The following is a 15,972-nucleotide window of genomic DNA, read 5'->3' on the forward strand; positions in this document are numbered from 1 at the left end:
GTTTAATTGTGGTACTGCTTCTGTGTGACCTTGAGCAAGCCACTCAGCACCTCTAGTCTGCAAAACAACAGGGTTTGAATGGACCCCTTCCACCCTCTAATTCTATAGAAAGACCTTATCAACTGGATAATCCACTTCTAAAGCCTCAAGAATTAATTGGCGTTGGATCCTTTTTACAAGAAACAGGAGAATGAAAGGGACAAAGGAATTGATCAGCATCACTCTGCCACTGTGTGTGCCTGCCACCTTATCTGGCTGGGGGCCATATCATTCAGATAGAGTTTAGTCCAGTGAGGCTCAGGTCGACAGGTTGTGCTTTCAGGTGCCATTGTTGGAGAGCCTTTTGGTGTAGTGCATTCTTTCCTTTATGAGGACATTCACTTCCTACTTGCTGTTTTAGATGAAAACCACCACCAACAACAAAAACCAAGCCTTTTGGTGCCAGAGACAGAAAGGGAAAGCTTTCCTACCAAATTGTGACTATGACTTTGAACTCTGTAAATTCACCTCTTTTTGTCCCATTTAGCTTGCAAGGTCTTTGCGAATTGGCAAGGGCTGGTCTCTTGCTCCCTTTGCTCTTATTTCTGTCTAGTTTGGCGATGAAGTCATAAGCTGGGGCTTGTGATTGATAGCCATGGTCTCTGCAGGGATGGGATGGTTCAGAACTGAAATTTTGCTTCAGAGAGAAGCAGAAAGATACACTGGAAAGGAAACGATGCATTCCCAAAGCAGAATTAGAAAGTATTCTTCTAATGAAATCATTTTTTTTTCCATTTCATTGGCATAACTGATGGGGATCTTCTTGTCTCCAGCTGAGGTTCCTCCCTGAAGGTAAAGCTAAAGGATGCTCTTAAGATGGGTGGAGAGAGAAGGAGCTTCCCATAGATTGAGGAATTTTAACCCACATTGACTCTGGACCAGAGAAACTGGCAGAAATGATTGTTCTATTCCTCACCTAGAAGTTGAAGTGGAAAAACTGTTTTAGACTCAGGATAAAGAGACTTGAGGTTTTATATGCTTTGCGAGCAGAAAGATACTGCCTTTGAGAGAAATGAGATTGACAGCCAGGGGCAATGGTGTGCTGGTAAATTCCTTCTATGGGGAAGAGAATAAGCCCTGATTTATAGTGTTGGCCAATTGCTATGGTGTCAATATTCCTACCAGAGGCTGATTTCAAGCTACCAATGGGATCTCATTGAACCGGAAGAGACATAATCTACTCTTGAGAGCCTGAGTGAAGCAGCTCCAGTCACCACTGGAAGGAGCTACAAGGAAAAAGACAGGAGCTTCCCGAGCCAAGGTACTTGACAGAAAAGCAGGGTGGCTGATCTTTTCTATCCTAGTCAAAAGGCTTTGTTTTAATTTTAAATGTACCCGATTAGGTGTCTGAGAACTCCTGTATTATTATTAAAAATATCTGTATCAAATTAGAAGCTATGCATTCAGAGAAGCCATATCATCTCAGAATTTTAACACCTTCCCAGGGGAGAAATGATTACTTCTTGGATTTAACATTAAATATGAATGTGAGTTCTAAAGAGAAGAATGTTCGTTTTCCTGTAATAGCTAGGTTTCAGGAGATTTGAGTGTGAATCATATTTTTAAAATAACACCCTAGTTTAAAGGCACCAGGAAATCTGACTTTTAAAATGGAAACCTGTAGCAAATCTTCACATATCAATACATTTAACATCTGTTTGTAATGTAAGAGATTACCTTCTGACTTAGCTCCTTGATACCTATTTTTTTTTTAATCCAAAGTATTCTGAATGCAAGATATCCTTGTAGGTACCTGAAAGTATTCCAGAAAGGGAATGTGAGCCTCTCCATCATTCAGGCGACAAGTTTCTGAGTGCCAAAAAGCAGTGTGACCTGGGATACCTGAGTTAGAAAGTTGGTGCTTATCAAAATGTCGATTTCTGGGTCTCATTCCACTGCCATGGTATCAGAACGCTTGAGGTAAGCTTCTGGAATCAGCTTATTTAACAAGCTCCATGGGTAATTCTTTTTTTTTTTTTTTTTTTGCGGTACGCGGGCCTCTCACTGTTGTGGCCTCTCCCATTGCGGAGCACAGGCTCTGGACGCGCAGGCTCAGCGGCCATGGCTCACGGGCCCAGCCACTCTGCGGCATGTGGGATCTTCCCAGACCGGGGCACGAACCCATGTCCCCTGCATCGGCAGGCAGACTCTCAACCACTGCGCCACCAGGGAAGCCCGCCATGGGTAATTCTTAAGCATACTAAAGTTTGGGGATCACTACTCTAAAAGATTCAGACCCCCTCCTTCTATATAGTCACCACTGATCTACATGAGGCCATAGGGAGTTGTGCCCCATTGCCAAGATGGTAGCAGGGCCTCAGGGTGCTGAAAGAAAGCCTGGGGTCCTTCCTGTAATTTCACTATTTAACATTCGAATGAAAAACATTCCATAATTAGCTAACCTTCCTTTCAGTTTAAGGCTGATATTTCTGGAAGAGGAAACACTTTAAATGGTATCAGTCATTTATACCCTAGAGTGAGAGAGTAAAAAATCTCCTTTCTTGAGGAGGACGTGAGAGAATTGAAGGTTTATGGTGTATAAGGAGAGGGTTATTGTGGAGAGAACGGAAAACAACAGAAAGGAGAGGCGGGAGCCCCTAAAAATCACATTTATTCCTTTTAAGTTTAGCCTAGACCTGGCCCAGAATGCCCTACATTAGGCTTCATTTTCTAGATGATTTTAGAGATATAGGGAAGTTAAAATTATGATCTTGCTATTAAGAAATATTAGAAGAGCCAGGACAAATCAAACCAACCATTCAGAGCTGGGGTTGCAAATAGATTTTACTTCCTGTGCCCAGCCTGATCGACTGGTCTTATAGCTACTTGGAACTCTACTGAGGAGATGGTAGCCACATCTAGGCTTAGCTCCAGAGTACTGTGATTGATTAATGGTGTCTGCCTTTGTTTTGCAGAAGGGTAGATGGTGATACGTGTGCTACTTATTTGTCATCCTTAATTTACAAAAAGCCTGTATGGACAGAGACTGAAGCAGTGATCCTGACATGACACCATTAGAGTCAGTAGGATACAATACCTCCGAAGAAAGGAGATAATCGAGAGCGCCATCCTTCATGTTATTCAATGCTTCATCACTTGGAACGAAAACGGTATATGGTCCACCAATCCCATCCTCATCTAAGACATGTCCCACACTGGTTTCCTGCATTCGAGAAATGAAAATTTATATCTGCAACCTATCTCAGATAAGTATCTGAATTCCCCAGGAAGTATTTACAATTGATACCCCCTGCTAATTTGACAAAGGACTGGACATAAAACACTTTCTAGAAATTCATGAAAAGTACATACCTCTAACAAAGATCTGAACTTGCTGTATCTTGGTTGTAGCATTGTCATTATGGTTTGCTAAAAAAGAGACATTCTGCTTAAAATTCAGTGAAAAAAAAACAAGGTGGTTTAGGAAATATTTAGATGGCTCTAACATGAAAAGACTGATGACAGAGTTTACATGTAAGTGTGGATCTCCTCCATAAAGCACAAGGGGTAAATTTTCACAACAGCTGGTCTGAGTTGTCAGGTGTGACTATGAAAAAGGTCACAAAATCAACATCTTTCCTACACTTACTATATGCCTTTCTTTCTCTCTCAGACGTGCCCAGAATTCTACTAAAAACAGAAATTATCCCGTTTTCCCCATGGTTGGGATCCTAGTACAAGCACATAGTGCTGGCATTCATTTTCTTCTTGGGAGTGACTCTCCAGGGAGCAAAGGGAGATGGATTTGAGGTGACGTCCCCTTTACCTGAAATATCTCACCTCAGTATTGCTCTCAAACGTGGGCGCCACCTTGTCCATGGCTCTGTCGAGGATGTGCAGGAGCCCGTTGGAAGCAATTATGTTCCCTTGTATAATTTTTACCTTCTTTTTGCCTCCATAGAGTTTAAGCTTCAGGTGACTGTCCTAAAACACCAAGGAAAAATAAAAATTAATGTGTGCCCTTGAAAAATCGAGCACTGGATTAGAAGAAGTCTTAAATCCTTGGGTTCTGCTATTTATTGGCTGTGTGATCTTGGATGAGTGACTTATTCCCAAAATGGGAATGATGGTTTCTGCTCAGTTGAGTTCACAGGTCTTTCATTAAGATCAAATGAGATAACATATGAAATCACTTCTGACTACCAGTGATTGCTAAATGAGAATAAGGCATTATAGTCTCCCCGCCATAGATGGCAAGCTACAAAAAGGCCCCAAACTATTCAATTTATCGTAAATTCATTACCTACTTAAGTGTTTTGGACAGACGAGGCACACAATAAAACATATTTGTTGAATGAATAAAGGAATGAATGCATGTCCTTGTGAGAAAGGAAACCACATCTTCCTTTGTCTGTCTGTCCATCCAACCATCCATCCATCCTCTCACACATACAGTACAACCCACTGGTGAAGGATTCAGGCTTTGGGGTCAGGCAGACCTGCTTTTGAATCGTGGCTCTGGCTCTTACTGTGCAACCTCTCAGTTTTCCCATTGGAAAGGCCTTCACAGGGCTGTTGTGAACCTTATGTAACACAAATCCAGATTTACCCCAGTACCTTGCATGTAGTAAGTGCTCATTAATCTATCAACTATTGATATTTGGTGAAATGCAACAGGATAGGTCATAACCCCTTCCCCCATACACACTCTCTCTGTTGACTGACCATGTGCCCTTCAGCTCAGTAAAATCACAAACAGAGTTATTTGCGAAAGAGGGGGGAGACATTTTAAAAACAAAACAGAATTAATGGCATTAGGAGAGATGCAATGTTGAGCTGGAGAGAATGGATAAACCCCGGCAATCTAAAACAAACAATCCATTTCCTTCCGTAAGATGAGTGCTGATCTGGCTTTCTGCTGATGCTTCCAGGAAAAAGGTTTACTGTAAATTTCTCCTTCCTGCTGGCAGTTGAATGATGGTTGCCTTGAAAACTAATTCAGACCAGAGCAAAATCACTTTACAATTCCCTTTCTGTAACAGTCCACCCCTCTCCTACCTACCCCTTTCCGGTGTTGCTGTCCATTTTTTTCCTGTGTAGGGAAGTGCTCTGACAAATAAGGAACAAGGAAAGAAGTTCTTCGGAACCTTTCGTGACCCCCGGACACCAAGAGAGAGCTGGCTATGGCCATCGACTCAGTGAGCAGCTTCATTCTGGGAGTGAAAATCAGAGAGACCCTCACCTTATCACCATTGAAGATTTCCCCTGACTTTCCGGTCAAAGTATAGAATGTGTCTGTATTATTCATTTGCTCGGTGCTCATCTGCCCAGCAATTATGTGGAGTTTCACAAAGTACTGAGCAGCTTCGTTATTCAGCAAAAGCTCTTTTACCTGAGAAAAGAAAGCCAATTCCTTCAGTCTGTACTGTGGTTCGAAGGGAAAAATGAGGTTTGTGATTCAGGTTATGACTTGTTTAGCATCAAAAACATCAAAGTTGGGCTTCCCTGGTGGTGCAGTGGTTGAGAATCTGCATGCTAATGCAGGGGACACGGGTTCGAGCCCTGGTCTGGGAGGATCCCACATGCCGTGGAGCAACTAGGCCCGTGAGCCACAACTACTGAGCCTGCGTGTCTGGAGCCTGTGCTCCACAACAAGAGAGGCCGCGATAGTGAGAGGCCCGCGCACCGCGATGAAGAGTGGACCCCGCTTGCTACAACTAGAGAAAGCCCTCGCACAGAAACAAAGACCCAACACAGCAAAAATAAATAAATAAATTAATAAACTCCTACCCTCAACATCATCTTTAAAAAAAAAAAAAATCAAAGTTAGTTCACCCTGACTTGAGTTTGGGCTCTTTCAGATACAGATGACTTTCCCAGAGATAAGCTGCCCTAAGCCAGGCCTTAAAGGGAACAGACATCTGGAGGTGAGGCACAGTATGCTCTCAAACCACAGGGGGTGCTCTGGGAGGGAACCGGACATCGCGAGGAGAGCATAGTGCTGGGGCTAGGAGGACCAACGTGGTTGGCAGGGGCTGAGGGGTCAGTCATCTTGAGCCCAGGAAGCAGCTGGGAATGAAATGTGAAATTGTGTGAAAAGACCCAGTAGAGTGGACCGATGGAGCTTTTGAAGAGCAAAATTAAGATTTTCGAAATCCTTTGGATCAAACTGACATTTTGTCAACAGTCACTCAGAGACCTTTTCTCAACTCTGTGTAAATTCAATCTGCATATTAAACAAGAGACCACATGCAAAGTGTCTAGCCCAGGTGCCTTCAATATTCACTAGTTTTCCTTCCCTACAGGAGACGTATGAGTGCATCTCTGAAGATTAATGACAGATTCGTCTCGGACGGATGAATGGTGGTGGCATATTAGGAGGAGAGGGTCTGAAACTCGCTGGGTGTTAATTGAATGCAGCACAAATTATGATCACAAAATATCTTGGATATTTTTGTGATCGTATATAAACCAATATAAACCAATTTCACGCAAATCAGTGTGTTCATTACCTACATTAAACCATATCTAACTATTGCACCGATACCATGGGAAACCTCCACTGGGCACTATGGGTTTCATTCCCACTGGTTGACATTATCTGAGAGAGCAGCTGCTCACACTGAAGACTACAATTCTCTTCTAGTTTCCCCTACCACTGTTACCATTTATGATGATTTTAAAGAAACAAATACCTAGCTGGTATGTTAATTTAATTCTTTCTGTGGGAAGTGAGCAGTTTTGCATTATGCAAATCTTATTTATCACATGACTACAGTTGAGAACCCTTAGTGATTACCCTTGAGGGGTAATGACTGCAAGGGGGCATTGGGGGAGTCTTGTAGGGAGCTGGAAATGGTCTTGCTAGATACCTCGACGTGCACTTTGTGACAGTTCATTGAGTTGTGCAGTTACTGTTTGTATACTATCCGTAAGGACGTTTTATTTTGCTAAAAGAATTTTACAAAAAAATTGCCATCTCATCATCAGTAGGTTTAATTTTAATGGGGTTTCCCACTTTAAATAAAGAGGGTACTGTCTACTAAGGTGTTTTTTTTTCACATTAGTCCTTATTTATAAAACAAGGTTATTTAAAGTACTTACATTGAATCCTTTTAATCCCTTGTCTGTCGGCAGCAGCACGGTAAATGGTCCCAGGTTACTCAGTGGCCAAGCATAGGCTTTGTCTTAGGAGTTGAAATACACAAAGAAAGAAAACACCAAATGGGTCAGTAGCTCATGAGGAGTAAAATCAGGCAATGCCCCTTGTGGTCCACTTAGACCTCTGACTCCTGAGCTTCTCCGTTCTAATTGGTATTACGCAGGCCCTAGGTGAACTGGGAAGCTAAGAATGCGAGGCCCCCAAGTGTTCCTCACGACTGTGTGATTTTTCCTGTAGCCACAGTCTTGACTCAAAGATACCCTGGGATGAGAGGTTCCATGAGGCCATGTGACAAAATCCTTGGGCAACCCCTGCCTCTGTGCCCGACTTTCTGAGCTGTTGCCATCTCAGTGAGTGAAGATGCAGCCCTTGCTCCATCAGGGCCAGCTCAGAAGAGCCTCATTCTTGGGACTTCCCTGGTTGCTCAGTGGTTAAGAATCTGCCTGCTAATGCAGGGGACACGGGTTCGAGCCCTGGTCCGGGAGGATCCCACATGCTGTGGAGCAACTAAGCCTGTGCGCCACAACTACTGAGCCTGCGTGCCACAACTACTGAAGCCCGTGTGCCTAGAGCTCGCGCTCCGCAACAAGAGAAGCCACCGCAATGAGAAGCCCACACACCGCAACGAAGAGTAGCCCCGGCTCGCAACTAGAGAAAGCCCGTGTGCAGCAACGAAGACCCAATGCAGCGAAACATAAATAATTAAAAAAAAAAAAGAAGCGCCTCATTCTTGGCTTAATGCTTTGTCGTTGCCATTGTGAAATGCTCAATACTTATTGAACAAAGAACCCCTGGTCTTTTCATTTTCTACTGGGCTCTAGAAATTTTATAGCTGGTCCTGTTCCATGCCCCTGGGGAGGTGGGGACAGCAGGATGGGCTCTGTGCTCTCACCCAGGAGGCATTGTGCCCCGCACCTCATAAACTGGGCAGGTGACAGGGTGACTGGACTTTGTCCAGGGAAATGTCTAAGGGACACTGTCCCCCTTGTCTGCTCTCACTGATATTCTAAGAGTGTGTAGAGGAAGGCGGGAGAGCCCTGAGGTCTGCCAGTAATGCCTGACTCCCTGGGGGGTGTCCTGCAAAGAGCGGGTCGTTTGTGTAGGAGGCACATTATTTGCACTGAGAACACAGCACTGACCAGCGCGGAGCACTTCCTTCTCCGCCCGCGCTCTTTCTGGGAAATCATGCTTGGTGACTGGTCAGTTCTAGATGCTGATAGTTTAAGGATTCTGTTGATTGCTCAAGCCTGTGTTTTATTTCCTGTCGACTGGCAAAATGTGTGTTTTACTGGAAATCTTGTCTAATGCTGTGATCAGCTATATTTCATTCTTATGGGAGTGTGAGGTCATGACCTCTAGAGGGTGTTCGGAAAGGCAGGAGGTTGTTTTAGGCTGTCACCCTGCCTGGGGGTTGGCAGAGAATGTGTCACTATAGACTGTTAGTGGTTGGGGGACCAAGGATGCTAAACACCCAGTGATATGTGAGATGGTCGGTCGCACACCATCAAGACTCTGCCCCACATTCAAATGGCACCTTCACTGAGGAGCATGGATAGTGCCTCCCAGTACTACCTGCCAACACTGTTTCCCATCTGGAGGACCCATAAGGTCAAGGGAAAGAGGATGGTTTCCATCCTCACATCGGTAGCTGCCTGTCTCACTGTTGTTGCAGACCTGTTAATTGACGGTGACCCCAGGACCTTGTCCTTAGCTGCTGCATTGCTGGATCTCTTGGCACTAACTCTCGTCTCCTTGGAACAGCTGCTTGTCCTTTTCCTCCCACTTGCCCTTCCTAGAAAGGGCTGATCCCAAGAGACAAGACTTGCCTATCCTGCACACCCCTTTCTGAGTGATTGTGTGTCTGGCAGATGACCCTGCCCATCAGAGGACTGCGCTTTCTGTGGAAATGTGCACCCATGGCTGTGTACCCAGGAGTGAGATGAAAGAGGTCAGCCTTCCTTGCCATTTTCCTCTGGGTTCAGTGTTTAATTCTCTGAGTCGCTCCATGATGTTTCCATAACACGTCGAGCCATCGCCAATGTAACCTTTGCGGCAAGTGCATCTACAGAGAGGGGGAAAACACACTTTCAGGGTCTCAAAGCCATTGGATGTTGAGGTCATACAGTCCAAACCCCTCCCTGTGCAGATGGGGAAGACTGGGACAGTCAGACTGGATGCTCAGAGCGGGACAGAGATAAGGCCAGAAGAGTGGGACAAATACAAGTGAGCATTCCTAGTGTACTGGCTGACAAAGAGCAGCCCCATAAGAAATGGATATTTAGGGCTTCCCTGGTGGCTCAGTGGTTGAGCGTCTGCCTGCCGACGCAGTGGACGCGAGTTCGTGCCCCGGTCCGGGAGGATCCCACATGCTGCGGAGCGGCTGGGCCCGTGAGCCATGGCCGCTGATCCTGCACGTCCGGAGCCTGTGCTCCGCAACGGGAGAGGCCACAACAGTGAGAGGCCCGCGTACCGCAAAAAACAAAAAAAAAAGAATATACAGAGTTATCTAGTGTTTACATATACACACATAATTTATTAAATATCTATTTCTTTTTATTTTATTTATTTATATTTTTGTGGCACGCGGGCCTCTCACTGTTGTGGCCTCTCCCGTTGCGGAGCACAGGCTCCAGACGCGCAGGCTCAGCGGCCATGGCTCACGGGCCCAGCCGCTCCGCGGCATGTGGGATCTTCCCGGACCGGGGCACGAACCCGCGTCCCCCGCGTCGGCAGGCGGACTCTCAACCACTGCACCACCAGGGAAGTCCTCTGTATATTCTCTGTCTCAGTCTTTTTTCAAAGCATAAGCAAGAGCCCGTGTATATCAGAAGCACTAGGAGTACTTACTATAAATGTAGAGTCTAGGTCCCCACTGCAGAACCACGAAATCAGAATAAGCTGCTGAAGCCAGCCTCAAGTAAAGAGTCAGAGCTGTGGATCTGCTTGGAAGACTCTTCCCCTCCCTTTCCTTCCTGAGGTCTCTGCTCAACTGTGCCTTCCTAGGGAAACCTTCCTTGATTTTCCATCCCCTTCCCCGTCCCTTTGTAGGTTGTGTCACCCTTAGTGTGCCACGTAGCTCCCGGTGCCATGTAGGTCTTTTCTGCAGCACCAGTCCCAGTTGTAATTTCATCCTAACCTGTGTGGTGTTTTGATTAAGATCTGCTTCCCCATCTAATTTGAGAAAAGAGTAAGGACAAGGGCTATGTGTGTAATTATTCACTCTCGTAGCCCCAAGATCTAGTACAGGGCTTGGTCCATAGTAGGTATGTAATTAATAGTTGTAAAATAAGTAGTAATTGAATTAAAAGAAATATGTAAACAATGAAAGTCACAGAATCGTATATGATCATTTAGGTTCACAAAAGAGAAATGGAGTTAACGATGCAGTTAAAAAGGCACTAGCAGTGGTGTGCTGGTAGACGTTAGACATCCAGCTCTCCAGGGGAAAAAAAATAGCCCTGATTTGCAGCATTTGCCCATTTCCCATGGTTCATACTCCCACCTTGGCCAATCTCAAACTACTGTGACACTAACCAGCCAGCACATTCCTGAAAACTTAATCATTGGCTCTTGTGACTCAGTAAGCCCTGGCTCTAGCAAACCACTGCTACTTGGCAAAGATTGGTTGACAGCTGGCTGAAATTGGCAAGTTGCTTAGGAAGGTGACATTCTCCAAAATCTTGGAGATAAGTGAGGAACCAAACAGGAGACAGGGGAAAAACATTTCAGAGAGGAGAGAGGCAGGGATGCTGTGGGCATGCATACCACAGAGGTGGCTCATGTTTAGGACAGGATTCCAAAGAACAATTATACACTCGCTAATCCATCTGTGTTTTTAAATTGGTCCCGTGGCACACAGATAAGTTTCCAACAAGTTTGCTGAACAAACACTTCTGAGTCTTATCACCCCTTGCTTGGATTGCTGCAATGACTCCCTAACTGGTCTTTCTGCCCTTAGTTTTCCTCCCGTCAAATCAGTCTTTCACACAAGCCCTGAGGGGTCTGTGCCAAAGGGAAATCTGGCATCTGTGTGCTTAACACTCAGGGACTCCTTTTGTCTACAGGATACAGTGTAAACGCTTAGCACGCATGCAAGGCTTCAAAGGGTGGGGTGGGGGGATCTTGCTTATGCGTCCTTCCTGCTTTCATGCACATCCCAGCAACACCAAATCACTTTGTTTTCTAGGCTGTTACACCCTTCTCAGGCTGTGTGTCCTGCCTGGAGTGCTCCCACTCCCTCCTCACAGCTCAGGTGAGGCCTAGGCAGCCCTACCCGGCCTCCCCACTCACTCCCCCACCACAGCCCATCGTACGAAAGTGACCTCTTCAGGGGTTCTCCCCTCTGCCAGCTGGCACGCTCTCCTAGGACCTGGATCCCACCTTAGTTCTCTCCCTTGTATTCCAGCACCTGGGACAGTGCCTCATTGTTGAACTGATTTTCTTTCTTTCTTTCTTTCTGTCTGTCTATCTATCTATCTATCTATCTATTTATGGCTGTGTTGGGTCTTCGCTTCTGCACGCAGGCTTCCTCTCTAGTTGCAGTGAGCGGGGGCTACTCTCTTTGTTGTGCTGCGTGGGCTTCTCATTGCAGTGGCTTCTCTTGTTGCAGAGCATGGGCTCTAGACGCACGGGCTTCAGTAGTTGTGGCTCACGGGCTTAGTTGCTCCGCAGCATGTGGGTTCTTCCCAGACCAGGGCTCGAACCCGTGTCTCCTGCATTGGCAGGAGGATTCTTAACCACTGCGCCACCAGGGAAGCCCGAACTGATTATTTTCTAAGTACCTACTTAATTCTAGAAACTGAGCTAGGCAAGAGAGCTATAAAGGTGATAACAACAGATACCTTGCTCTTCTAGCATCTCACATGCTGGAGATGAACCTGAAAACAAATCACTTAGGTCAACGTGATGAGGTTACTTAACATCTTTGAGTCCCAGTTTCCTTATCTGTGAAATGGGTTTACTAACACCTTTAGGGCTATTGATAGAAGAGACAATGCATGAACACAGCTGGCACAGTGATGGACACATAGGAAAAGCTCAGTACTTGGCAGATGATGACAGTGATGGAGATGGTGGTGACAACGACAATGACGAGGAGAGGCTGGGATGCAGCAGGACAAGTCCATGAACAGATGACTTGAGTTCCATAGCAAGCGCTGTGATAGACTGAATAGGATGCGGGGGGCCGGGAGGAGGAAGTGACTAATTCTGCCTGAAGAAATATGGAACAGGTTCTAGGAGGAAGTAATGTTTAAGCTAATTCTAAAAGGATGCATATGTGATTCCCAGCCAGACAAATGACTGGGAGATCATTGACTGATTGAGCCTTAGGGGCTTTTATAGAGCAGTTGCTCCAACCAGGGACAATTTTGCCCACCCCCCACCCCCCTGGGGACATCTGGCAGTGTCTGGAGACATTTTTGGTCATCACAATGGGGGTGAAGGTGCTACTGGCGTCTAGTGGATAGAGGTGACGGATGCTGCTCAACATGCTACAATGCACAGGACAGTACCTACAACAAAGAGTTATCCAGCCCCAAAGGTCAGTAGTGCCGAGGTTGAGGAAACTTGTTATGAAGAATCACTAAGGTAGATATAACCATGAAGCAATAGCTTATTTAAGACAATCAAATGACAGTTTCCTACTTAAACATCAACCTTCTCTGTAAGTACTGAGCTTCAGGATGGTGAATGTAAGGTGACAAAGAGGGAGACTGGCAACTCCTGGAAGTGATACAGTAGTCACTATTGAAAACCAATCCTGGGGGCTTCTGTGGTGGCGCAGTGGTTGAGAGTCCGCCTGCTGATGCAGGGGACGCAGGTTCGTGCCCCTATCCCGGAAGATCCCACATGCCGTGGAGCGGCTGGGCCCGTGAGCCATGGCCGCTGAGCCTGCGTGTCCGGAGCCTGTGCTCTGCAACGGGAGAGGCCACAACAGTGAGAGGCCTGCGTACCACAAAAAAAGAAAAAGAAAAAAGAAAACCAATCCTGCTGTACGTTACGTAAGTTCCACGTGAAGTCAATAGAAAGACAACTTTTATAAGTTACTTTTTATATTTCTCTCTGAAAGTCCCCTAAGTTGTTATGAGGCCAGTGATCCATTTTGTGTAAAGAGACTTGACTTGTCTTTCCTAAGGATGGCAGGAGAATTATATTTTAATGGTCTCTGTACTGAATGGAATGTATGAGACATAAATATTCTTTAAATTTTTATTTAAAATCTCGGTCCACAAGTCTGAGACTTTATGAGACCATTTTCTGACTCAGCTGGGCTACGGCCCATTCATAGCATCACCTCTTTTATAAACTGGTTCTTTAGTAGGTGTGAAGTTCTTCCCTGCTGTCCCAAGGCTTTTAAAACACCCACAAGCCACCTGCATTTTATGTTATGAGATGGAATTATTTATATTCAATGTTGGATAAAATTTAGTTAAATTATAAGGTGCCCCCAAAGTTCAGGGTGATAAATATTATAACAGAAGCATTCCAGGGCTCTCTGGGAGCCCAGAGGGAGGGGCACCTGAGTGGACCAGGAAGACAGGGGAGGCATCAGAGAGGTGAAGATACTCAAGTTGACACTGCAGGATCAGCGTGTTGGTCTGACTCAGAGGAGGTGGGGAGGGAAGGACGGTCTAAGCTGGAGGGATACCAGGGTATGTTTGAAGAACAATAAATAGCTCAATAGCACTAGAGCCAAGGGTGCGTTGATGGCAGTGGTGGAGGTAAAGCTGGCCCATGCACACCCTCTGCAAACAGCCATCTTCAGCCATCGCCTGGGGGGAGTGGTCCTGGGAAGAGCCTGTGCAGGTTCCGGAGGCTGGTTTGGAGCCCTCTGAGCAGAGAATGAGGTCCTGGGTACTTGAGTGGGGTCTCTGACGTGCCTTCTGGCTCTGGGAGATCACAGCCCCTTTGTCCTTCAGACTCCTTGCCCTAATGTAGTCAGTGGAGGGCCAGAATGGGGTCCTCTAAAATGCAGTGCCCAGGGCAGGGGCCCCTGTTGCCCAGGTCTGAGGGTCACACTGCTGGGAACACATCTGGAAGCGGCTGAGCTGGGGTCTGAAGCTGGGTCTGTCTGGGAAAGCCCATGATCCTGCTGCATGGTGCCGAGGCACCGTATTGCTTTGGACAGGATTCTTAGGAAGATGGTTCACACTAAGGAATCCTAACCTGCACACATCACATATAAACACTGTCATTAGTGTCACTAATGTTCCCAGAGTCTCCAGATTTCAGTGCTGTTTCCTGTACATTTGTACAGTTGGAATGGAAACCACATTTTCCAGTATGCCTTCTCTGTCACGTCCAGGCTTTTCAGACTCAGATAAGAGATGAATGCTTTTCTCTTCTGTCATGCCTTAATTCCCACCTCTGCTATGTAAAAATAGAAAGGCACAATTTTAACTGACAGGAAGCTAATGGTTCTTCTTAGTAATAATGAAAGTGTGGAGTGTAGAGTTTAAAGCAGGCTTATATACATTAACTTGTCAGCTCTGCCCAGGGAAATAGCTCCACCTGTCAGGGGAGGGAACTGTGGTTCCAGAAAGTTATGTGACTTGTCCAAGATCACCCCAGTTGTGAGTGGGGGAGCCCACACTAGAACCCATTCTTCTTTACTGGGTGGTCTTCTCTGACTAATGCAGCATGATTTTGAATCCTCTGCATAGACTAACTGCCATTTTGAGGAGGCGTAAACAAAATAAATCCCTCTCCGGGGTGAACTAAATTATTGACAGCCCCATATTTTATCAATGTCACTCAGCCAGCCTTTAACATAGGCCTCTTCCCAGCTGAAGACAGTCAGGTTTTGGGGGGGGGGCAGGTGTCGAGAGGTTTGTGACACACAGACCCCTAAAATTGATGGCTAGTTCCACTGACATTCTAGGCACAAGTTTTTTTTTTTTTTTTTTTTTTTGCGGTACGCGGGCATCTCACTGTTGTGGCCTCTCCTGTTGCGGAGCACAGGCTCCGGACGCGCAGGCTCAGCGGCCATGGCTCATGGGCCCAGCCGTTGCGCGGCATGTGGGATCTTCCCGGACCGGGGCATGAGCCCGTGTCCCCTGCATCGGCAGGCGGACTCTCAACCACTGCGCCACCAGGGGAGCCCTAGGCACAAGTTTTAATGCAACTTCTATTATTCTGATGTTCCAGTTTCATTTTTCTATTTTATCTTCTCAAACACAAAAGAAAGAAAGTGTTTAAAAGTGTTCTACTCAAGCTTTCCCAGAGGATGGTACCAAGTGTGCAAGCTGGCTGGTTCGGTTGTCAGTGTCAGAACCTGGGTTTCAGGAGAGGACGTGCCCATATGCATAGCTGTGTAGGTGTGTACGTGCCTGTACATACGTCTGGGAGGGGTCTGCATGTGCATGGTGTGTATGGAGTGATTTCTGTGTGCCAGGTTCCTCTCAGAGACTGATGAATGTAACCTTATTCAATCCTCATCACAGCCCTGGTTAGAGGCACAATTGTCCCCCTTTTATGACAGAGGAAATAGAAGTCACAGAGTAAGGGAAGCAGCAGAGCTGGGGCTTGAATCCAGGGGTTCTGACACTCAAACTCTTTCTGCTCCACCCACAGTGCATACAGATACACTTATCTGCCCAGAGAGAACACAGTGATCATAAAACCTATCTGGGCGAATCTACACATTCAAGACCCAGCTATAAAAGGAATGACAGAGGGGGGCTCTGGAAGCACAGAAACTGTTCCATGTCTACTGTGGTTTTGAGCTCACTACAGCAGAACAGGTTCTTTGCTGATGCTGGTAACAATGAGACCCGAAAGTGGAACCAAGATGCAAGCCTCTGTCTGGGAGTCAAAAGGCTTGGGTTCCA

At 46.1% G+C, this 15,972-nt stretch overlaps 1 protein-coding gene across 1 annotated transcript in view; it reads right to left on the reverse strand.

Moving 5' to 3' along the window:
* Positions 1-15,972, reverse strand: part of STAB2 (stabilin 2) — a 155,128-nt gene that overhangs the window by 99,261 nt on the left and 39,895 nt on the right. Inside the window, exons 10-15 of the mRNA XM_081249886.1 lie at positions 9,070-9,203; positions 7,084-7,166; positions 5,222-5,371; positions 3,820-3,963; positions 3,352-3,408; positions 3,077-3,202 (exon numbers count right to left, since the gene is read on the reverse strand). Coding sequence (XP_081106012.1) covers positions 3,077-3,202; positions 3,352-3,408; positions 3,820-3,963; positions 5,222-5,371; positions 7,084-7,166; positions 9,070-9,203 — 694 coding nt within the window. The remainder of the gene's footprint in view (positions 1-3,076; positions 3,203-3,351; positions 3,409-3,819; positions 3,964-5,221; positions 5,372-7,083; positions 7,167-9,069; positions 9,204-15,972) is intronic.

The sequence above is a fragment of the Mesoplodon bidens genome, assembly GCF_964165515.1.
Source record: "Mesoplodon bidens genome assembly, chromosome: 11".
Taxonomy (NCBI): Eukaryota; Metazoa; Chordata; class Mammalia; order Artiodactyla; family Ziphiidae; genus Mesoplodon; species Mesoplodon bidens.